Raw genomic sequence first — 25,654 nt, 5'->3', positions numbered from 1 at the left:
ACTGAGAATGCTTTCCAGGGAATATGCATTTGCTGATAATTTGTCACGCATGTTACTTTTGCTGTGTTCAAGAGGTTCCCCCAACTCCCAAGTTTATTTTATACCTTGATATTTAGCATCTGGTAAATATCACAATATACTTTAGGCATACCTGTAATTAGTAATGATCTGTTTGCTTGTTTATTTTCACCTAGCATGGGTTATCACATCATGCAGTGTTTTTCTTTCAGTGCAGAATGGTTTTAAATTGCATCAAAAATTCTGTTAGCTGTATCACCTAAGAAAATATGGGGGAAAAGTTAAATAGGCCACTCTTCTATTTCATTTTACGCACACTGAATTATTCCTTAGCATTTATTTCAAAGATGATTTGGCTTATAAATCTACTTACTGTTTATACCTGTTACATGGTTCAGAAATATGCTTTTTTTTGTCTTTCTGGGAGAAATCTTTGTGATTAGATTGACAAATAATTGAATACTCCAGGGATTCTAGCAAAACTTAAAAATTGCAAAAAATACCAAAAAATAAAAGTTTACAAACTGTCTTTAAAATGTAAACATGAACCTGAACTCAGCTATAGTAAACTTTTAATTTTCTGGAGACCGATTAATAATTTGTGGATTAACTCAACCGCTGACACTCCCTGTAACTCCCCCATCCCCTACTCCTTCAGCCAGCTGCCTACCTGACTTGGAATTACTCAGATCAACTCTGTTCTCTCCTACTTCAGGCTCTCTGAACATACCCATGTAACCTAGTGTAGACTGTTTTTTTCCTAGATAATTTCTACTCATATTTCAAATCTTATCTCAACTATCAATTCATTGATTCCCCCAAAAATCATAGATTTCTCTGGATACTTAGAGCTATATTTTTATGTTTATTTATGTAGTTATCTAGTCAATGTGTTTTTCAACTGTATGCTTCATGAAGATAAGAACTGTTTTCTTTTTTCCTCACTATTGTATCCCCAGCGCCTAAAGTATAGTAGTCACTTAATAGTTTTCAAATAAATGATCCAATTTTTTTTTAAAATAGTACATCTGAGAAAGAACGCAAATTCATATAACTTGAGGAAATACGTGCCACTTCTTAAACTCCTGTGTAACCCATTGTAATAGGCCCCTTTTGTGGCAAACACTCTTTTCCCAAGTAAATCTGTGGATAACATTATAGAGAAGGGACATATGTGCTCTCTGGAAAGACTGAGAATTTCAACACTGCTGCTGGGCTTTTAGGGTAGGTTTTAAGGGAGAAAAAGAAAATGAAGCTTTGCCCAGTTCTGATCCATTCTATTTGCAGGAGGGGAGAAAATAGAAGAATTTAAGAAAACAGTACAAACAAACAAAAAACAGACTAGCAAACTAATTTAACAAATAGTGAATCATAAATTACTTGCATTCAGAGAATTATTAGTGTTCCTAAGAATTTTTGAAAGATTGTTAGTGTTCTTAAGTTGCTTGATTTGAATTATTTTTTTTTTTTTTTATATATATTTTTTTCTTTTTTTTAACTTTTTATTTTTGAAATAATTTCAAACTTACAAGAAATTTGCAAAAATAGTACCGAAATATTACAGAGAATTACAATATACCTATATATTCAGATATATCAACTTTTGATATTTTGCTATATTTGCTATATTCTCTCTCGCTTTCTCTCTGTTTTCTAAATATTTGAGAGTAGGTTGCTTATATCATACCTTTTTTTTTTTTTTTACCATTTAATACTTGTATGTACATTTGCTAAGAACAAGGATATTCACTTATGAAACAACATTAAGCACAATTACCAAGTTCAAGAAATTTAACATCGATATAAATCATGAAGTCTATATTCCAATTTTTCCAGTTGTCTCAATGACGACCTTTTGGGTATTTCTCCTTCATTATTAAATCCATGCCTGGACCATGTATTGCATTTAATTGTCATAATCTCTTTAGTATCTCTTTTTGAAAAAAAAAGTCAAAAATTGCTCTCTTTCTCCCTTCTCCCCATCTTGTGGTAACCTCTAATCTACTTTCTGTCTCTGTGTATTCTTGGAATTGATATTATACAATGTTTGTCCTTATGTGCCTCACTTATTTGACTAGGAAAGTTTTCAAGGTTCTTCCATGTTGCAGCACATCTCATAACTTCATTCTTTCTTATGGCCAAATGGTATTCCATTGTGTGTATGTACCACATTTTTTTATTTTTTTCATTTTTATTGAGATTGTTCAGATACCATACAATTATCCAAAGATCCAAAGTGTACAATCACTTGCCCCTGGGTACCCTCATACAGCTGTGCATCCATCACACTTAATTTTTGTTCACTTTTTAGAAACTTTTCATTACTCCAGACAAGAAATAAAGTGAAAGATGAAAAAAGAAAAAAAGAAAAGGAAACTCTAATCCTCCCCTATCCCTAACCAACCCCCCTCAATTGTTGACTCATAGTATTGATATAGTACATTTGTTACTGTTTATGAAAAAATGTTGAAATACTACTAACTGTAGTATATAGTTTGTAATAGGTATATAGTTCTTCCCTATATGCCCCTCTATTATTAACTTCTAATTGTATTGTCGTACATTTGTTCTGGTTCATAGAAGCGATTTCTAGTATTTGTACAGTTGATCATGGACATTGCCCACCATAGGATTCAGTTTTATACATTCCCATCTTTTGACCTCCAACTTTCCTTCTGGTGACATATGACTCTGAGCTTCCCCTTTCCACCTCATTCACACACCATTCGGCACTGTTAGTTATTCTCACATCTTGCTACCAACACCCCTGTTCATTTCCAAACATTTAAGTTCATCCTAGTTGAACATTCTGCTCATACTAAGCAACCACTCCCCATTCTTAAACCTCATCCTGTATCTTGGTACCTTATATTTCATGTCTATGAGTTTACATATTATAATTAATTCCTATCAGTGATACCCTGCCATAATTGTCCTTATGTGTCTGGCTTATTTCACTCAGTATATTGCCCTCGAGGTTTTGTCATCAACCCATTTTTTTTTAATATGGTTTTATTCACTCACCATACATTCCATCCCAAGTAAATAATCGATGGTTCTCTGCATGGTCATACATTTATGTGTTCACCACCTTCACCACTATCTATATAAGGGCATTTCTTCCACAAGGCAGGAGGGAGAGTCAAAGAAGGTAGAGAGGCAAAAGAAAGAGGAAAAAAAAATGACAGCTAGGAAGCAGCAAAAGGAAAAATAACCTTAAATCAAAGTAAAATAAAGAATCAGACAATACCACCAATGTCAAGTGTCTAACATGCCTCCCCTATCCCCCCTCTTACTGCATTTACCTTGGTATATCACCTTTGTTACTTTAAAGGAAGCATGATACAATGATTCTATTAGTTACAGTCTCTAGTTTATGCTGATTGCATCCCTCCCCCAATGCCTCCCCATTTTTAACACCTTGCAAGGTTGACATTTGCTTGTTCTCCCTCGTAAAACAACATATTTGTACATTTTATCACAGTTGTTGAATACTCTAGATTTCACCAAGTTACACAGTCCGTCTTTATATTTCCTCCTTTCTTGTGGTGTCTCACATGCTCCCCACCTTCCTCTCTCATCCGTATTCATAATTATCTTTGTTCAGTGTACTTACATTGTTGTGCTACCATCTCCCAAAATTGTGTTCCAAACCACGCCCTCCTGTCTTCTATCACCCTGTAGTGCTCCCTTTAGTATTTCCCGTAGAGCAGGTGTCTTGTTCACAAAGTCTCTCATTGTCTGTTTGTCAGAAAAATATTTTGAGCTCTCCCTCATATTTGAAGGACAGCTTTGCTGGATACAGGATTCTTGGTTGGCGGTTTTTCTCTTTCAGTATCTTAAATATATCACACCACTTCCTTCTTGCCTCCATGGTTTCTGCTGAGAGATCTGCACATAGTCTTATTAAGCTTCCTTTGTATGTGATGGATCACTTTTCTCTTGCTGCTTTCAGGATTCTCTCTTTGTCTTTGACATTTGATAATCTGATTATTAAGTGTCTTGGCGTAGGCCTATTCACATCTCTTCTGTTTGGAGTATGCTGAGCTTCTTGGATCTGTAATTTTATGTCTTTCATAAGAGATGGGAAATTTTCATTAATTATTTCCTCTATTATTGCTTCTGCCCCCTTTCTCTTCTCTTCTCCTTCTGGGACACCAATGATACATACATTATTGTACTTTGTTTCATCCTTGAGTTCCCGGAGACGTTGCTCATATTTTTTCATTCTTTTCTCCATCTGCTCCTCTGCGTGCAGGCTTTCAGGTGTTTTGTTCTCCAGTTCCTGAGTGTTTTCTTCTGCCTCTTGAGATCTGCTGTTGTATGTTTCCATTGTGTCTTTCATCTCTTGTGTTGTGCCTTTCATTTCCATAGATTCTACTAGTTGTTTTTTTGAACTTTTGATTTCTGCCGTATATATGCCCAGTGTTTCCTTTACAGCCTCTATCTCTTTTGCAATATCTTCTCTAAACTTTTTGATTTGATTTAGCATTAGTTTAAATTCCTGTATCTCAGTTGAAGTGTATGTTTGTTCCTTTGACTGGGCCATAACTTTGTTTTTCTTAGTGTAGGTTGTAATTTTCTGTTGTCTAGGCATGGTTTCCTTGGTTATCCAAATCAGGTTTTCCCAGACCAGAACAGGCTCAGGTCCCAGAGGGAAGAAATATTCAGTATCTGGTTTCCCTGCTGGTGTGTCTTAGAAAATTGCTCCACCCTTTGATGCCTCAGGTCACTGTGCTTTTCTGCCCAGCAGGTGATGCCTGTTAGCCTATAATTCTTGACTGATGTGAGGAGGTATGGCCGTGTTCCTCCAGGCTCTGGGGTCTGGTTCTGAATGGAAAAGGCCCCACCCCTTTCCTCCTAGAGAAGACAGAGCCCCCAGGTGGAGGTCATTAACATTTCAATGGTCTCGCTCTCTGCTTGTGCTGTCTCCACCCTTCCGCGAGTCACAGCCCTGGAAACTGAATATGACTGGGGCTTTCTCCACTGAGCCGAAAAAGAAACAGATAGTCCCCTTCAGACCCAGTCCAAGGCGACCCTCTGGCTCTCCAAGGTCAGTCGTCACCCAAAGCCTCTGTCTGTTTTTTGGGGATGCGTACCTGTAGTGAGCAGTTCACACTCGCTACTTAAAACCCCAGTTGGAGCTCAGCTGAGCTATATTCGCTTGCTGGGAGAGAGCTTCTCTCTGGCACCACGAGGCTTTGCAGCTCGGGCTATGGGGGAGGGGGTCTCACGACTTGGATCCGCAGGTTTTACTTACAGATTTTATACTGTGTTCTCAGGCATTCCTCCCAATTCAGGTTGGTGTATGATGAGTGGATGGTCTCGTTTTTTTCCCCCACAGTTATTCTGGATTATTTACTAGTTGTTTCTGGTTTTTTGTAGTTGTTCCAGGGGGACTACTTAGCTTCCACTCCTCTCTATGCCGCCATCTTGCCCCGCCTGTCACCCTCTCAGATTCTGCCGATTTGAATTATTTTTATGTTCTAAACAATGACAAATGCATTACTAAATCTATCTAAATATCAGGTGCAATTTTATTGATAAATATGTTTAGAGGTAACCTATTAAGTACTATTTTACCACATTTTGACTAATTTTACTTGATATTATTCTGGATATTCCTATCCCATCCTATTTTAACACAGCTTATCAATAATTAACTTATTAAACCAGTAAGAGTGACAAAAAGATGGAGACAAGATTTGGTTTGATAGAAATTAAAATTTCTCTTTCCATCCTTTCACTTTCAATTTCTGTGTGCCCCTGTGTATGAGATGAGTCTCTTGTATGCAACATATTGATGGTTCATTTTTTTTGATCCATTCTGCGAATCTATATCTTTTAATGGGGGAGTTTAATCCATTTACATTCAACGTTATAACCGTGAAGGCATTTCTTGAATCAGCCATCTTATCCTTTGGTTTATGTTTGTCATATATATTTTTCCCTCTCTCTATTAATATCCTTTATTGTACCCATACCGAATCTCTTTAGTACTGACCCTTTCTCCATGTCTCTCTCCCCTTTCTTTGTTTCTCTGTCTGTAGGGCTCCCTTTAGTATCTGAAGTACAGCAATTCTCTTGTTAGCAAATTCTCTCAGCATTTGTTTGTCTGTGAAAAATTTAAGCTCTCCCTCCAATTTGAAGGAGAGCTTTGCTGGATAAAGTATTCTTGGTTGGAAGGTTTTCTCACTCAGAATTTTAAATATGTCGTGCCACTGCCTTCTCGCCTCCATGGTGGCTGCTGAGTAGTCACTACTTAGTCTTAATGCTGTTTCCTTTATATGTGGTGAATTGCTTTTCTCTTGCTGCTTTCAGAACTTGCTCCTTCTCTTCCATATTTGACAGTGTGATCAGAATATGTCTCGGAGTGGGTGTATTTGGATTTATTCTATTTGGAGTTCGCTGGACATTTATGATTTGTGTATTTATGCTGTTTAGAAGATTTGGGAAGTTTTCCCCAACAATTTCTTTGAATACTCTTCCTAGACCTTTACCCTTTTCTTCCCCTTCTGGAACACCAATCAGTCTTATATTTGGACGTTTTATGTTATCTATCATATCCCTGAGGTCCATTTCGATTTTTTCGATTTTTTCTCCATTCTTTCTTTTATGCTTTCATTTTCCATTCTGTCATCTTCCATGTCACTGATTTGTTGTTCAGTTTCCTCTACTCTTGTACTATGAGTATCCAGAATGTTTTTAATTTGGTCAACAGTTTCTTTAATTTCCATAAGATCATCTATTTTTTTATTTAGTCTTGCAGTGTCTTCTTTATGCTCTTCTAGGGTCTTCTTGATGTCCTTTATATCCTGTGCCATGCTCTTCTTCATGTCCTTTATATCCCATGCCATGGTCTCGTCATTCATCTTTAGTTCTTTGATTAGTTGCTCTAGGTGCTGTGTCTCCTCTGATCTTTTGATTTGGGTGCTTGGGCTTGGGTGATCCATATCGTCTGTTTTTTTCATATGCTTTAAAATTTTTTGTTTTTGGCCTCTTGGCATTTGCTTAACTTGATAGGGTTCTTTTAGGATTTGTAGACCAATTGAAATCCTTATCTCTAATTTGTCAGATGTACAGCTTCGTGGAGTACACGTTCTCTAATTAACCAGCAGGTGGCGTCCACCAGCCACCTGTTCCCCTCAAGCCAGTTCTCCCCTGCTTTGCCTTTGTGGTGAGTGGGGGAGTGAGTCTTGTGGGGTCCAATTGGTGTACCAAGCTTGCATGTGTAGTTGGTGTTGCCTGCCCTGTGTATGGGGCATGTGTCTGGGCGGTCAGGGAGTGGGGGCGGCTCTAACAATCAAATCTCCCTGGTGGTCCTGGAGTTTTAAAGCTGCTGCAATAGTCTAATCCTTCAATTCAGTCCTGCCATAGTTTGTCTCTGCCACTGACCCACAAGTCCTTGGTATTGGCGTATGGCCCCTGAGACTTGCTAGTGGGTCCCTCTTCCAGGCCGTGCACCCCCTGGTCCTCTGTTGAGGGATGACTGTGCTATGTCACAGGTGAGTGCCGTCCCCCCAGAGCAGTTCTGGGCTGCAGGGCTGTGTAGGGAGGCTCCCAGTCTGCTGAAAGGATGGCTGAATGAGGCGTGTTAATTCACGCTGCTCCACCTTCCCAACTCTGGGACAACCAGCTGAGGGTGCAGGGAAGGCTAATGTCCACGCCCAATTTTGTGATGTGTGCCTGTTATTTGAAGCACTTCCTTCACACTGGCTCTGGACTGTGGGGCCGGCGACGGGCAGGAGTGTTTCCTGACCACCAGGATGATGGCTGTGAGCGGACGCCCCCCTTTTCTTGGGAAGTTGTGGTGTTTAGTGAATTTTCTCAGCCACTGGATTATTGCCTTTTGTCTCAGAGCTCTCTTAGTTCTGCTCTTGTCTTGATCTGCCCAAATTGCAAGTCTTTGAGGCTTTCTGTATTGGGCTGCTTAGAGTAATTGTTTTAGAAAAAGAAAAAAAGTTAAAAAAAAAAAAAGGGCCCTCCTGGCAGATCTAATGGGTTATTGAAATACAAAGAGACAAAGCAATTAGGGCCATTAAGGAAAGATCCACGGGGTAGAGAGATCAGTTTTTCTTAGGCATTTGCATATGAGCCTCAGGGCCTGAGCTCTGCCCTTCCCCTTTCTATGTTCACCAGAACTCCAAAAAGCCTCCGCTTTTCTTTTTGGGTTTTTCTTGCTGTTTTTGCTATCCCTATCTCCTCTCTGCTGGGCTGGCTGCTCTCAGATTCTCTGGTGTCTGGTCTCAGTCTGTCTATGGTTGGAGTTTGGATCAGTAGAATGAGTTTCCGATAAGAGCTGCCACTGCAGTTCTCCCTTCTCCTTCCCAGCGCTGACACCCCCTCCTCCCACGGGACTGAGCCTGGCAGGGAGGGGCGCGGGTCCCCTGGCCGCAAAAACTTACAGCTTTCGCTGATCTCAGCAGTTCGACGTGTTCATGAGTGTTGTATGCAGTATGCCCAAAGTCAAATTGCTCTGCAGTTTCCAGTCCACGCAGTTCCTGGCTTTCTACCTACTTTCCTGGAGGAGTAACTAAAACATACACCTCACCAGTCTGCCATCTTGCCCCGCCCTCAGAACTTCCTTTTGAAACTTTATTTTTCTTTTTCATTTTTTGGAGTGTCTGGGAATACTCAACTGCATCTTGATAAGAAATTATAAGATATGCTGCACATTTTAATTATTATTGTTAAATATTTAATTCCTTTGAAAGAAATTGCATTTGGAACTACCAGAATATTTTTAACTGCTTCAGCCTATAGTCCTATTTAAAACTAAGTGTTTAGAGGTATAGTTTTATGTAATAACTGCATTTTGAAATACCTTGTATGCTACCATGCAATTTGTTTCAACTCCTTCTCCCCTGTTCTGTACTTGTTGCTGTTATTCACGTACATTTTAATTGAAGTTCTACATCAAACCAGGAAATGCAAAAAACCTAATTGTATAGTGCAATGAATTTTCACAAAATGAACATAACATTCTCAGGTAACTAATATCCAGATCAAGAAACAGAACATGACCTGGAACCCCCCATCATGCCTCTTTCTAGTCACTAATGACTTCTACAAAAGTAAACACCATCTAGACTTCTAATACTATATATTAGTAGCATGTACTCTTTTCTGTCTGACTTATATCTGCTATAACTTTCCGACTTAGCCATGTCAATCCATGTATTTGTGGTTCATTCATTTTCATGACCTAATAGTATTTCATTAAATGAATATTTCACAACGTATTTATCTCTTTTACTGCAGATATACATTGGTTTGTTTAAATCGTTTAAAAAAACCATAATGGATAGCTGTTGTAAACATTCTATAAGGCGTTGTAAATGTCTTTTGGTGGACACATGTATGCATTTCTGTAGGTTATTTACTTAGGAATAGAGTTTCTGGGTCATAGGTTTTACGTGTACCTTGCCTTAGGAGATACTTACAAACAGTTTTCCAGAGTGGTTGTACCAATTTACATTCCCATCAGCAATAATAAGAGTTCCCATTGCTGAATATTCTCAGCAGGACTTGAAATTGTCCATCTCTGTCATTCTGCCATTGTGGTAGGTGTGTGTGCCATGTGATTTTATTTAACCTTTGTTAAATAAGCTTTTTGAACTGGTAAAAATAACTTGGTCCACATCTTGTTACCCTGACTTGGTTTGCATCCTGGAGAGCATGGACCATGTGATAATACTTCTCCATCCTCTGCAGATGTTTGATGCACTTTCATTAAGACGAATCTTGGCTTTATTAAAAGGCAAGAGTTGGGGGTGGGATAGAGAAAGCACTAGAAGAGAAACAATACAAATACAATTTATTGAGAGAGAGAAAAATTGAGGAGATGATTCCTCTTAATTTTTGTTAAATTTTATTTTCCATTCATGTATTTATCTACTTGTTTATGTTCATGCTGAAAATTAAAAAAAAAAAAAAGAAAAATCAATGGTTCCCACTGTCCGCTGTCTACGAGTCTTAGCTAACAGCTTTCTTTTCCTATGGTATGGTATAAAAAGATAATTAAAAATTATATTTCACCTGATGGTAATCTTGACTACATTTCAAGATGATTTGATTTTTACATAATCTAGCTAAATTGGATAAATTGACTTATTTTCACATTATGAGGTAAAGTCTTCAGAATTCACAAAAAAGAACATGCATGAGTTGTTGGTAGTACTATTTTTCTCTCTTCACCATCAATATCAAAAGTGACCAGAATGACAAGTCCAATATCAAACTTCTCTTACTTTGTCAAGAAACAAAACCAGCCTGAAAGATTTATTCAGGTGAGTAAATACATAAAGAAAGTCCTGTTATAATTCTCTTTTACCCAGCTGTTTTTAAAATAACAAAATAAAGGCAGGGAAGAATAACAGCCTTACCCCAATGTTTTAATAGTATTTAATGGTAACGTTTCTTACTTCACTGAAAATAAGAAATTTCTATAGAAATGATAATCAAACTCCTGTGAGTGTATAGAGCTCATAAAACCTGAAGAGTTTCTAAAGGTCAGCAAGCACTGGAGGTTTTCTCCTTGGGATAAATTTCTAAAAACCCTGAGGAGAAAGAGAGAGGGGGGTAAGAAAAAAAAGTTCAATCAGATGAAAGTAGAATGTGCAAACCTAACTGTTTCTGGATCATCATTTAATTACAGCCATCAATCACTTCACATCTGCCTTCTTCCAGTACTCAAGAAATTTAGTCTAAAACCAAACACTCCTACCAATAGAGAATATATAGTCCATTAAGAATCCTAAGGCTAGGAAGCAATATTTAATAAATTACCCTGTAGAAGATCTTAGGAAATTACCTGAGAACAGGATAGCAGTATCCATTTTTGAAGAAATACTAGAAAAACCCAAGAGAAAAACTATTTTTTCAATTAATAAGATAAACACTCATTGCTTCTTCCTCTGTACTAGTTCAGAGATTTTTCAGTAAGTGATAATTTTAAAAGGGCTTTGCTCTCCAAATCATTTTATTTCAATCTGTATCCTTATTAACTGCGTGAAACTGGCCAGCAGTTAGTTATTTTATGAACATGATTTTACATTCTTTTAAAATGAGGACCATTTAACATTGAGCTTTTAGAAATACATTTACTCCTTTATTTGGCACTAGGGGATGCCAGCAAATGTCTTTATGAACAGCTGTTATTTTTAGGGTTTAAAATGTTTTAATTTTGTATTGAGGCATCATACTGACCGTCCCTAAACTCTGTAGCTAAGGAATTCAAACGTGTTGGGTTTTTTAAGCTCCAATGTGTTCAGAAAAGTGTTTCAACCATGGTAATCCTCTTGTCGTGTTGTATTTATCCCCCACCAGATACCTAAATGCTTCCCTTTTTTTCTCAGGCAGATAATTGCAAAGGGGTTGGAGCCAGAAGAAAAGTGTTGAGCTGAGCAGTGGATATAAAATAAGAAATGTCACCTTAGTGGAAGTAAAGAGAGTCTGAGACTGTCATCTCTGCCCCTGTTTGTGTTTGAAACCATAAATGCCAGGGGAATGCTTGCCATTTATGTGGGTAGAGAAAAATCCATCTGCGGTCATGTGTGGTTTTTAGCTTGTTTTTATTTTCAAATGTTGTATTGTAGCAGTCTTCTGTCTGTCACTACCTACTTTTTCTCTCTAAATGTGGGTTTTATCCTAATACTGTTATGGACCGCAGCCTTGAAGATTGTGTGTGTTTTCAAAACAACAGTGTGATCATTACCTGTTTTTCCAACAGAGTTCATCTGGTGATTTAATGATCAGAAACATTCAGCTGAAGCACAGTGGAAAGTACGTTTGTATGGTGCAGACAGAGGTGGACAGTGTCTCATCTGCTGCTGACCTCATAGTCAGAGGTAAACATTTAATGCCTCAGTGTGCTTTTTTAACTTCACATTCTTAACTTTGCATCCCTTCTTGGAGGAAAATCACAATGAGACAGTACATGAGTATGTGCGTGACAACATTGATATTGTCTTTCTACCATAGACCAAAGGACCTGACAATTAAGATAGGTGCTGATTCAGAGAAGGAGAAATCTCAGTTCTGCCCCTCAAATAGCTCTCACTGTAATTGGCGTTCCACAGCTACTGCCAAGCTGATGTGTTTTTAAGCATTTCATTAACTCCATGATTATATTTGATATGAGAGAGAATTTACTGTGCATGTGTGCGTGTGTGTGTGTGTGTGTGTGTGTGTTGTGTGTATGTGTGTACTTCCAAAAATTGGGATTATCTGGAATACCTGAGGAAAGTTGCCAACCTAGGCTACTGTCTAAGGTACTGATTTGCTACTGTGCTAAAAAATGACCAGGTGCATCATAGGGAAAACCCACTCTAGGTAACAAACTGTAGAGGTGCACCAATGGATTAAAGAAAAAGGACATTGGAGGTGAGAAAGTACATCAATCCTGCTGAAGATACTGGAAAAAGGAAGCGTCATCTGCAATCATGGAGTATTATGGTTTGGGAATTACTGCCTCATATCAAGACTTAAGATCTAACAACATGATTGTTAAAAAAAAAGAAAAAAAAAACATGGTGGTTTTATTGCCACATAAATGGCCTCTTCCCCAAGTGCTTGTGAAATTGGGTTCAGCTGGAGGTGTTGAAGCGGTCATGTGACATATTCTTCACTGTGGTAGAAGAGGATGACATTTAAGAAATTGCTTCCCATATGTAGAAAGTGTCCTCAAAGGTCTGGCTGTGAGCAGTGGTTTTAGATAGTGGGTCCCAGGCTCAGAAACGCTTCTTTCTTCGTGTTAAAGCCACTGTTTGCTTTCTTGTCTTCCTTAGGTTCACCTGGACCACCAGGAAATGTGAAGGTGGATGAAATTACAGATACAACAGCCCAACTCTCTTGGAAAGAAGGCACGGATAACCACAGCCCAGTTATATCGTATTCTGTCCAGGCCAGGACACCCTTCTCTGTGGGTTGGCAAACGGTCACCACAGGTAATAGGGGAGAGGTGAATGTGACTGGCACCTATAAAATGGATTTCAAGTCAAAGCTAGGACACTTTGAAATTTTCAACACTCTGAAATATTCCTTTGTAGTGCCTGAGGTCATCGATGGGAAAACACACACAGCTACTGTAGTTGAGTTAAACCCATGGGTGGAATACGAATTTCGGGTTGTAGCCAGCAACAAAATTGGAGGTGGAGAACCCAGTTTACCCTCAGAAAAAGTAAGAACTGAAGAGGCAGGTTAGTGTTTTTGTTTTCTGAGTAATGACTTACTAGGTTTCCTGGGGAGTGTATTTTCAGTTCCATTGGCCCTGGTCTCCAGGCCAGCAAGTGATTGGCCTCAATAATCCGTTGTCTTTGTCGCAGTTATCTGACCTTTCTAATGTCAGAACTGGCCATATGGCATTTGTCAAAAGGAACACGTGTAAGTGATTCTGATGCAGTGTGACATTTTCCAAGCATTCAGATTATCATAAATGATTATGAGTGCATGTTGAGTGAGTATGTTTTTGTCATTTAAGGTTATAATTACTATCTGACATAGTTATCCTGTTAACAGGGGAAGTGCTGTTATCACTTGAAACAAGCATTGACAAATTGGTAGGATAATAACATTTGGGAGTTCTGCTGCTAAGCAATGTCATTCTGACACCAAGCTCTGTGAATGAGCTTAAGCAATTGATGAATAGATATGTTTTGGCTCCTCAAGAATTAGATGAAAAAAAATCATTGTTAAAAATGTCCATGGGAGGCAATTATTAATATAAACCATAGAACTACTTTTAGAATTCCTAACATTAAAACTCAAAATTAGAAATTATGCATAGTATCTCATTATTGAAACATCTAAGACCTAGGGGATTTCTTTTTCAATATCTGTAATATTAATTAATATTAACAGAATGATGTTTGAAATTGTATATTCACTTGCAGAACTGAGCTAAGATAGGAGTCATGGAATGTGGTTCAATAAATTTAATAATGTTGCTTTACTTAGGATAAGGCCCACAGTGTTTATGCCAAGCATCATGAGCAATAGAGGAAGCATGTCTTCCTTGGCACTGTGGTCGTTTATTCACACAACATGTGTTTATGTAGTAGCTGCTGTGTGCTAAGCACTTTCTAGATGTTGTGGAGCATGACAAAGACCCAACCTCAGGGAACTTATATTCTAGTTGTGTCATAGGGTCACTGAGCGTAAAGTTCTCAGTGTGAACAAGAAATCCCATGCCTGTGTGAGGTTCATAAAGAATACCCCCAACAGGATTTGAGTCTGAGTCGTTCTTATGCAAAGCAAGTGCTGTTTGGGGAATTATGTGTTCATTCAGAAGAGTCTCAGCTAAATGTTCATGTGAGGTTGATTTCTCATCAGCCCCGGTGAATGGTTTTTTCCTGTTTTGTTAACCTTCATGTTAGTCGAAAAGTATCTTCCAACCAAGTCGTTTTTGTCTTACTGTTAGAGAGATTTTAAATCTTTTTTTATTAATTTCATGCAAGTATATTTTTTATGAACTTCACTATATATACATATACACATACATGTATGTATATACAAACACACACACACATATAAATAAATACATGTAATGTGCCAATGATCAACCTATTTCAATGTCAAAAAGAAGCAACATTGAATTCTTTTCTTTCAATTAAATATTAGTAAATGCAAGCAGGATTTCATGTCTGTCTCTCTGGTCCACACAGTTCCCGAAGTGCCTCCTTCAGAAGTCAGTGGAGGGGGCGGAAGCCGCTCTGAACTGGTGATAACCTGGGATGTGAGTGTTTGGGGCATCATCTTCCCCTCAGGGTGGTACTATTTGCATGTGTACCTTGGCCTCCTGGGTGGTGCTGGGGGTGGTGGCTGGGAGTAGCTAATATTTTCAGACGCCCACTCTGTGCCAGCCGCTGTTCTTAGCATTTTACATGTATTTTTCTTATTTCATCTTCACAACATTTTATAGATGAAAACACTAAGACACAGAAATATGAAACAACGTGACAAAGGTCACTTGGCTGGTAAATACAGGGATGGGAGTCAAATCCTGGCTGTAGACTGTAGAGCCCTGCCTTCGTGGCCTTCCACACTGCCCAGTGCGTTCCTGCCAAGGGACCCTCATGCCATCATATGTTTAAGTCTTGTCTCCATTTCCTTCCTGCCCATTCTTTCAGCCCTTGGTTTGTGTCATAATTAGTGTAAATTTTAATGAGCATGTTTAAAGTCAGGAAATGCCAGAATTGTCTGAATTATTTGAAGATGTTGATAAAAAAATATGAAGTTGAGATTGGACTGGAGTGTCAGTAGGAAATTTGACATGGCCCAAATAGAGCTTTGAGTATAATAAGCTGTTTTTACTTCATCCTTTTTTTAAAAATTTCTTTGTGCTTAATTATCATATCAATGTGTTATTTCTTTCCCTAAAGTCAACATTAGGGATTAGATCATTTTCACTTGACATAAGAGATAAAATATGTTCACCTGAAAGTTTATTTTATTATTAGGAACTCAGATTGGGGCTATGAAATACTCGGATATTTGAATAATTACAGAAAGTTCCAGTTCAGTATCTGGATGGCTATAAAAAAGAGTGACATGTCTATTTAAAAGCAGCTGACTGTTCCACTGACGTTTTAATTCTCTTTTAGCCAACTACCCAGTGCAATGTAGATTATTTGATGGTTTTCAGAAAAGACCACGGATTATAGCTCCACTCATCTTTGCCTTGTACTCTGTCTCTGTCATTTGCGAAGATGGTTTAATATGCCTTTCTTTTGTAGCCAGTTCCTGAAGAACTACAAAATGGTGAAGGTTTTGGATATGTTGTTGCTTTCCGCCCTCTTGGGGCTACCAACTGGATTCAGACAGTGGTGACATCCCCCGAAACCCCAAGATATGTATTCAGGAATGAAAGCATTGTGCCATTTTCACGCTATGAAGTTAAAGTGGGTGTTTATAATAACAAAGGTGAAGGGCCATTTAGCCCAGTGACAGCAGTGTTCTCTGCAGAAGAAGGTATGGAAAATACTGTATGTATCAGTTATGCTGCAAAAACTGCTTTGGAAGTTCTTTGTAACTTCAGACATATTTCTTCAAAAGAGCAATGATAGAAGTTGTAGTTAGATTCTCAGTCCAGGTCAAAAAAGAACTGTAATGTACTTGAAATAAAAGACGCAATGAATTCTTAGGGGGCGTAAAAATCAGTTAAAAATCTATTTATGTGGAATACATCTTGAGTTCCAGCTTATGAGTCTGGTACGGCACAGCCTCTGAGAGCTCGTTCTTCTTGTGATACGAATGAGATACTCCCTTGGCACTGCCCTAGTCTCAAGGTGTGTAGTGGTTCTCTTGGCCTGGGTAAAGACGTTAGCAGCATGGAAACGGAGGACCAGAATCAGGATGTCCAAAAGGTGTGGAATGCAGGGGTTTGGAGCATGTGAGTTCCATCTGTTATACACATACATATGTCACCCTAGACCCACTCTGTCTTTCTGCCTGTCTTTTATACCCAAACATTAAGCCACCTACACTTTCTTCCAAGTCCGCATCAGAAAATAATAATAGTGTTAGGGGAATCAGTTGCGATTTTATAGATCAAAAACAGCTAAACATTGGCTATTTCATGCGGTTCAACCTAATAAAAATGGCAGGAGCTAATAAGTATTGAATGCTTATCATCTGCCAGATATTACTTTGAATTTTCAAATGAGATTTAGGTGCTATTATTATTCCCTATTTACACATAGGAAAATGGAGGCTTGATGAAAGATGTTAATAAACTTGCCAGGCTTCATACAGTGAGAAGTAGAGCTAGTATTTGAACCATAGGTATTTGCCTTTAACCATTACTGAGCATTTGAAACATGATTTCAGTTTCTCCTCTCCCCTTCAGACCTTGTAGTAAATTACAAAAGGTCTTTGAAGCTTGTCTGGACTTTATTCCTAAAAATTATGAGTAAATCAGTTTTTCTTAATACCCCACTCTATTACTCTTGTCTTCTCTTTCTTCACTAAGTGCTTAGAGAGAAACAAACAGGCATCATAGACTTCTTTGCAAAGAGATTTTGCATTCATCACCATACCCTATTGCCAAGAGTTGCTGGTGATTTTCTTTACAAGAACAGATCAGGGGTCTGGGGAGTGATGTCAATTAACCACAGAGCTTTCCAATACTGCCTACTCTGTGCACCTCGGACCCAGAGGACCGACATTTGGGGTGTCAGAAAGGGACAGCCGCAGCCTTTCACCCTCTTTACCCCTCTGACTTTCCCTCTCCTGTCACTACTCTTGCTCCCACTAATGAGTAGGCTAACAGTCTTTCTGTTCCAAATACCAGACACTGATTCTTCTTGCCAAAGGAAAAATAAGGGATTTATTAGAAATGTACTGAGATGTCTCATAGAATCAAGGGAAGATTTAAACAGTACACCTCTTGAGGAGCCTTATTCAGAAACGTTTTGGGCACTTAGAAACTAGAATCTCGTTCTGCCTCGCTGGAGTGCCAGAGCGCTTGTGTGCTTGGCCCCAAGTACCTGCTGTCTTTCCAAACCAAGTTTTAAATTCACAATAGACAGAAACTAATAGGCCCATCTTTAGGCCAAGAGTCTATCTCAGTATCAATCAGCCATGGCCAGAGGAACACAGAAGTGGATATTGGGGCATCCCTGTATCAGAGCTGTGCCCTGAGAGGGGAGAACCACAGTGAACTATATAAAGCCCCCAAGAGTTGTTTATTACAAAGGACATCTTCTTACTGTGTAATTATCTACGTGCATGTCTATCTATGCCTTCAAAAGAGTGTGCTCCTGGAGGTTGTTCTATGTCATCTATATTTGCATCTCTGAACCTGGAAAACTCACAGAATATTAACCAAGTAAATGAACTCTGTAGACCTTGACCTCTGGCAAGCTAAAAATTAAGTAACATTTGTGGACATAAGAGTTCCCAGACACCGGCTATAAGAAAAAAGGAGGAAGGAATAAAGACAGGGTGGAGAGAACAAAGGGCAGAAAAGGAAGATACCAAGAAAGAAGTACAAGGGAGGGAAGTACAGGTTTCTGCGACTGTTTAGCCAAGAAAAGTCTGTGGTGATGATGCCATCTATTCCTAAGAAATAGCAGTTGACCAATGTCTTTATTTTCAAGAATGGGTCAAATTTCCAATTATTGTGTATTTTTAATATGTTTATTTTTAAAATAAGAACTTCAGTAGATTTTTAAATTAACTACCAAGATTATAATTGTTTTTCAATTTCTGTTTCTAAACAGAGCCAACAGTAGCTCCATCTCAGGTGTCTGCAAATAGCCTGTCTTCCTCAGAAATTGAAGTTTCATGGAATGCTATTCCTTGGAAGTTGAGCAATGGACATTTACTTGGCTATGAGGTAATTGCGTATAAAATTAATTCGTGTATGTATGCGTGTACCAGGCTACCTTGTCTCTTTTTTTCTAAAATTCTTAATATTGACATCTTAGATGAAATCTTACTTTTGTTGACATTTTATCAGTGCATTGCCCCATCTAATTATTACTGGATATTTAATTTAGCACAAGTTAAATGAAAATAACTTCAGTTGGGGAAGAAAGTTTTTTAGTAAAACAAAAGGAAATCATGCGTCATGTGGACCAAGTCTTTTAGATGAGTTGACTAAAAAACGAGAGTGAGACTGAGCTGTAGTTTTCAAGTTTGTGGGAGATTTATGTCAATAGAAAGTCACCTTCCTCCAGCACTTTGTCTTACCTCCAGGGTGGCCTTGTTACATTTGGGGATTCTTTTCTCAGCTGTCAAAAAGAAGGTATTTGTAACATAATTCTTGCCTTCCAAAAACTCTCTCTTTGCTGGAACAAGATGAAACAGATATCTGAGACAGAGGATAAAACAAGACCAAATGTAATGAGCATCAGAATAGGTCACTCAAACAGTGAATGTTGGAGTGCTGGATAAGGGTGGTTAAGGATCAACAAGGCTCCAAAAGAAAAGTTAGTCAATAAGCTTTCCGTATTGGGCATGGTGTGTTGGAGGATTAGAAGGAGTAGGACCCACCTGCAGAAGAAGGTCCTCTAGGCGGCGTGATGACAGAAGGGCACAGGAGGGCCACATCAAACACAACTTTGAATGCTAAGAAAAACCATTTGGACAAGATTCTAAGGGAGCACATAGATGTTCTTGAGCAGAGAACTGGCAAGAAGAAAATTAACTAAGGCAACATTTCTCTGAGAGTGATGCTAGAGCAGTTGTATTCTGTGATTCATCCCATCGACAACAATCTTCTTAGGAAACTTCCCTCTGGCATATAACTTCTGACTGATGGCAGGCTTCCCCTGGCAATTTGAGCCACAGGGCCACATACCCCTCCTCTTGCCACCACAGCCTCAGATGATTGTACAGTATGACCAGGTGATCAAAGGCAGCTGATCCATGGACAATTAAACTGAGCCAATCAGATTCTTGTTTGAGATTTACGGTATTATAGAGATTGCAGTTAGTGAGTGTTATGCAGTACTATGCCAAATTCAGGGCTCAGTTCTTTCTCAGTTAAAGCCATGGAAAAGAACAACAACAAAGCTGGTCTGCAGAAATGAGATAGAGTAGACATACCAAAGCAGCCCTAAAGAATAGAGGAAATCAAGGTCCATAGATCCTTAAAGAGAGAAAAATAGAATAGCTACTTGACCATGGTCCTATTTTCAAGTGTCCTGGCTGTATCCTTTTTCATAATATTACCTTGCCATTCCTTTCAGTAAACTCCCTTTTTATTTGAACTACCTTGAGAGAGTTTCTGTTCTTTGTAACCAAATAAATGCTTACTTCAAAATGTATTAACACTGATGTAGTCCTTCTGTGGACTACCACCATCAGAATTACCTGTATTTCTTGTTAAAAGTTGAGCTCCCAGAACCCTCCATGGACTCACTGAATCCATACATCTAGGAATTAGTCTTGTTGATTTACATTTTTAGTAGGTTTCTATAAGGAAACTGCTTTCTGCACACTTACATTTAAGAAACAGTGATCTTGACAGACTTCAATTAGAGATATGAATGAAATGGCCTTGGTTAGCACTGAGGTAAATCAGACTAAAGGATAGAGGATTATATGGACTGTATTTTAAAACTTCAACTCCTGTGTGAGACCAAAGGTAGAGATGTTTATTTAGTGGAAAATTTTTATTTTCTTTAGCATGCTGTATAATTTATCTTGTATGGTCGGTTTATTCAAACACTATAATTACCTGGAACCTTGACTAGGGAGTGAGATCTGGTTTGTTTGTACATGTTAGTGTAAAGCCCCACTATATCCCAGAAATTCTGGGGTCATAGGAAAAAGAAGTATTTGAAAGGCCCCCTTCAGGGACTGGGGAAAAATGTGGAAATATTAAATTTACCCGCTGTGCAAATTCCTTATATTCTCACAAATATTGGGGACTACCAATTTAATGGGCCAAGCCTTCAATCTTGGGGTTTGCCCTTAAGAAGCCTGTTACTGCAAAAGAGACGTCATGCCTACTTATAACTGTGCCTAAGTGTCACCCCAGAGAACTTTTGTTGCTCAGATATGGCCTCTCTCTCTAAGCCAGCTTGGCAGGTGGACACACTGCCCTTCCCCCTAAGTGGGACATTACCCTCAGGGGTGTTAATCTCCATGGCAACACTGGACATGACTCCTGGGAATGAGTCTGGACCCAGCATCATGGGATTGAGAAAGCCTTCTTGAGCAAAAGGGGGAAGACAAATGAAACAAAGTAGTTTCATGGGCTGAGAGATTTCAGATTGAGTCAAGAGGTCATTCTGGAGGTTATTCTTATGCATTATATCGATATCCCTTTTTAGTTTTTAGTGTGTTAGAATACACAGAAGGAAATACCTGAAACTGCAGCCCAGTAGCCTGGTTTCTCGAAGGTGAGTGTATAAGTATATAGCTTATATGGTGTCACCATGTGATTATAGAAAACCTTGTAGCTCACACACCCTTTATCCAGTGTATGGACAGATGAGTAGAAAAATGGGGACAAAAAAGTAAATGAATAATAGGGGGGATGTGGGAGATGGGTTGTTTTGAGTGTTCTTTTTTACTTTTATTCTTATTTTGATCTATTTATTTTTTTGACCAATGAAAATATTCAAAAATTGAATGTGTTGACGAATGCACAACTATATGTTGATACTGCGAACAACGGATTTTACACTTTGGATGACTCTATGTTTTGATACTATATCTCAATAAAATTGCAAGAAAATGAAAGTTTAAAAAAAAAAAAACAGTGATCTTGAGATCAGAGACAATCATCCAGACTTAATGAGAGAATGAAAAACTAAAACCACATAAATACTTGTATCTATAAATGCATGTTCCATGTATCCTGCAGAGCAAATTGTTCATCATCTTAAAGGAACCCAAAAACATTTGGGTGGAAGCTTCATTTAATTTCACGAATGTAGGTAATCAGGGAACGATGGCTGGGAAGCCAACGGTAGCTCCCAGTGATGACAGAGTTGGCAGCGACATTGGCGGGAAATGTACGTGGAGGGGGAGGAACACAGTCTCAGTGGAAGGTGGTTCTGAGGTCAGACCTGCTCCAGTTCCCCATTCTGCCCCTTACTGGTTGCATTGGAAAAGTTACATGAACTCTGTGAGCCTCATTTTCCTCACCTGCAGAATGTGGATGATAATAGGCCTAACTTCATTAGGAGGTTTAGATGATCAAAGGAGGTTAAATATCTAATGGGCTTGGCACAGTTTCAGGATCATAATATTAAGCAATCAGTAAGTGTGAGCCATGTCTCAGGAAAATTTCTGAGACAGTAATATATATATATTTCCCAGTAAACATTCTCAAAAATGTTCTCCAGTAAAGATTTGACTCTAAGCTTCCTTGCTTCAAAGGAGTTTATGGAAGGATATCAAGAAACGTTGACTGCAAGATACTTCCCTTACTAGCTTTGAATCTAAGGCCATTAAGGCAATTGTTCCATGGTTCTTGGAGGGAGAGAAGAGACGAAAGGCCACTGAGGAAATAATAGAAAAGTAAAGGAGGCATTTCCTTAGAAACAGAGAGATCTCTGATCTTGGAGGAAGTAGGTGTGAGACTTTGAAAAGCTTGTGGGCTCATACCTTTCTGCCTGGCAGTGCCAAGGTTGGTGGCAAGATCACAAGAGTGAAAAGCTGTGTTTTCCGCATTTTGCAAGGATTTCCCCTTCCAGCAAGCATGGCCCAGAATAGCCAAACTAAGGGGATCAAATAAAATGTAACTGTAAGTTATCTTGGCAAGGCTTTGGGAGGTGAGCCCCAAGAGTCACTGAAGTTGAATTTCCCTTTAGCTGAGCAAGATTGGGATTCAATGTTAAATCCAATTTACTTAAAGGAAATGTAGGAGCAGATTTTTCATTCTTCAGTCAGTGGACTGAGGTGCACACCTACCATTAATAGCATCACCCTTTACTAACCATATGACAGGGTCATAATTCTTGAGCTGATGGTACTTTGTGACATAGTTAAGAGAAATGGGCTTTATGGGCTTCCAAGCACCACAGGAATGTTAGCAGTTGATGGTGATTGATTCTTTGACAGCATGATGCAGGTAGATGTTGATGTCTGAATGTGTAAATTTAAGTTGAGACGGAGTTGTTCGGATAAAGATGTTCTGTAAGAAAGCAGAATTACACCACTGTTGTTTGTGTCAGGAAAGAGAGATTGAGAAAGAGAAAACCAAAGAATCCTAGTATGGCCAGCCAAGTTTCTATTTAAAGTCACATAATTTTCAATTTAGACAAACCTGGGTTCAAACCTGCTAGATTAGAATATGAGGTCCACAGCCAGGGAACACTGCATATTTGTTCACCGATGTATCACATGCATCTAAGGTAGTATCTGACACATACAAGGCATGCAAAAAATATCTATTAATGGAACAAATTCCATTCTGTCTCCTCCGTCTTAACTGCTGTGTGACTTTGAGCAAGTTGCTAAAGCTCTCCAAGGCTCAGTTAAAATAGAGATAACAGAAGTAAATAAATCACAGCATAATTTGAGAATTAAATAAGTTAAAGCAGCCATTTTCAAGGGGTCCGCAGAGATGCAAGGATTTCACTTTGCTATGTTTTGAATATTGGGCTTTGGAATAAGATTGTAGTGACGTGGTATATAAGCACATAGCCCAATCACAGTGTGTGCCTAATGGATGTTGTTTCTTTAGCTGCTGGTGTGATACTAGTATTTGGATAGGAAGAAAAAAAGATGAGAAGAGCAGTAAGAAAAAAAGAGGACTCTCCTTGAAATTAATTATGGGGTAGAATGCATTGCATCTTGCCTATCTGTGTGAAAAGTAGCAAACAGAAATTGAATGTAGCATGAATACAAATTGAAAAGGGAACCACCAGTAAAAATGTCTTTCCCATGTGCTCAGTAAATATGAAGAGAAAGAGAACAAGCTAAGGGAAAAAGATACTAATTTGGAAGATCTTAAGAAATAATTTATATAATTGTACCAAGATGAAAACATGTCTTTTCTTAGTTTCGGTAATGATTTAAAAATTAATCTGGAAAAAAAAATGGCCTAGTAATTATCAGTCCTGTGGCTAACTTTCTGGGTTGCAGTTTCCCCAATTTGGCTTTAAAATTTTAATAGTTCCTGCCTTTTCTCTCATCTCAGTAAGGGTTGATCGTGTGCCATGTGGCATGCTGAGTACACATCATCATTAGCATCTAGACTGATTTTCTTCCTGATTTCACCAAGCAGTAGTTGAGGACCTCATTTCCCTGGGCTACAATTTATTTCATCTGCTAAGCCATTACACTCAGGCTCGGATCTTTTCCTGCGCACTGTTGGACAGGAGACAGAGAAAAAGATGTTCTGAAGAGGATGCAGAAACCAATGGGTGGTAATGTCTGAGGAACGAAAGTACCAAAGTCGAAGCCTGTCATATAGAGTCAATTTCTTTAAAGTCATTTTGAGTAGTGAGAGAATAAAAGTGGGGAGAATGACCTTGATGTGTGATTGAAACAGAAGTCGACACTTGAGAAGTAATGCATATTAGCATATTTGGGGGAGCCGAGTCAAATTTAAAGAGTTCGGCAGAGGGACCTAACTAAAAACGTGTGGAACGCCAAAATGAAAATTCAGCGATGTCTTCGTCCAGCCTCCTGTTCCAAACACGTGTACAGAATGTGTTTAGTTCCTAATATTTTAGTTAGAATAGGAAGAGATGTCAAATATTTGAGTGCTGTTTTTGAGACTGAAATTTATGCTGGAAAAAGGACATATGCTTTGAGTCTGCTTCCCTGCTATCGGGCAAAGAATTGATCCTTCACTCTAGAGTGAGCCTAATGTACATAGAAAAATTGGATATAGACAGTTGGGACACACTTAAATAAATATAAAGCTGGCAAAAATACATCAGGTAAATAAATCGCAGGGCTTTGGAGTGGATAGGGGGTTGTTATGCTGGAAGGAGCAGTAGCTGAAGCTACTGCAAGGTAAGTCTTCCTTTTTCCTTACTGCTTTTCTCTTCTTTTTTTCTTCCTATCTAAATACCATTTGGTTGTCCAAATGCAGCTGTGTTCTTTATTAGGTGAAGGTTCCTACCAAACCTTGGCTCAGCATTGGGGCATCCAGGAGAATAAATATCCTGTTCTCTCTCCTCCTACCCTCCCATCTCCTGCTTTCTACTGGCTAAATCCAATGGGAAACCAGAGGAGGAGCTAGCCAGACTAAAATAATTTATGTAGGTCAGCTCTCAGTGCTGAGAACAGTGTTAAGAAGAGTTGAAAATAGATCTGGATTCATCTTCCTAGATGATGCTCAAATGCATTTGTGCCTGCCTTATATTTATTTAAATGTATATTTATTTAAATGTGTCTGGCTTAACAGCTAAGTTGAAATATTTGTCTCTGAAAATCTTTAACCAGAAATATAGTTATTTTAGCCTATTAAAATAGTATTTCTGACTCAATACCTGTATTTTACTGGCTAATATAAAAAGGTGTCATTTTTCAATACATCATTTTTATAAACTACTTTTCATTTTAACTTTAAATTAAGTAAAATCTTTGCTGCAGTAGTATTAAGGATTCCTCGCAGTAGGAACATTAGTTTTTGGAGTGAGCAAATCACTTGAAGATATAGAGATAGCATTTTAAAGCATGACATTCCTCAAATTTGTTTCTGTTTACTTTCCCAGATAAAAATACATTGACTTGTGAAATGGTTTTATGGTTCTCAAGAAAATATATATATTTTCTGTTCAAGAGAATTAGAGTTCCAGTATTTAGTAGACATTTAGAATATTAGGAATTGAATATCTAGCTTGGTGTATCTTAGTGGTAGGAAGCAGGGAGGCATGTTTAAACTGTGTTTGGTTAGGTTATTCAACAATATTTATTGAGTGTTTAGTATGTGCTGGCTTTTCTCTGTGCGTTGGAGTTTTGGTGACGACTGGGACAGATAAGCCCCGTCCTCGGGAGTGTTATTCCAATGTTGACATCCTCCTGCTTTCCTCAGTATCAAAAAAAAAATAAAATGCAGAAAATTCCCCTCACACATGCACATTCATTAGCAGCCAAACCACACTGAAATTGTTAAAGGAGATGAATCATATTCCTCTGGTGTGTAGAAATGAAGAAATGTTGGGAAGTGCAATTCAATCTTAATCACCTTCCTTCGGAGTGGATTTTCCATTGCTATTTC

At 38.5% G+C, this 25,654-nt stretch overlaps 1 protein-coding gene across 1 annotated transcript in view; it reads left to right on the top strand.

Moving 5' to 3' along the window:
* CNTN3 (contactin 3) overlaps positions 1-25,654 on the top strand; it is a 402,513-nt gene that overhangs the window by 351,773 nt on the left and 25,086 nt on the right. The window contains exons 14-19 of the mRNA XM_037800451.1: positions 11,750-11,867; positions 12,807-12,965; positions 13,068-13,217; positions 14,682-14,752; positions 15,753-15,987; positions 18,240-18,355. Coding sequence (XP_037656379.1) covers positions 11,750-11,867; positions 12,807-12,965; positions 13,068-13,217; positions 14,682-14,752; positions 15,753-15,987; positions 18,240-18,355 — 849 coding nt within the window. The remainder of the gene's footprint in view (positions 1-11,749; positions 11,868-12,806; positions 12,966-13,067; positions 13,218-14,681; positions 14,753-15,752; positions 15,988-18,239; positions 18,356-25,654) is intronic.

Source organism: Choloepus didactylus, chromosome 1 (assembly GCF_015220235.1).
Source record: "Choloepus didactylus isolate mChoDid1 chromosome 1, mChoDid1.pri, whole genome shotgun sequence".
NCBI classification, from domain to species: domain Eukaryota; kingdom Metazoa; phylum Chordata; class Mammalia; order Pilosa; family Megalonychidae; genus Choloepus; species Choloepus didactylus.
Note: the sequence above shows the minus strand (reverse complement) of the source record. Positions and strands in the feature narration are given on the sequence as shown.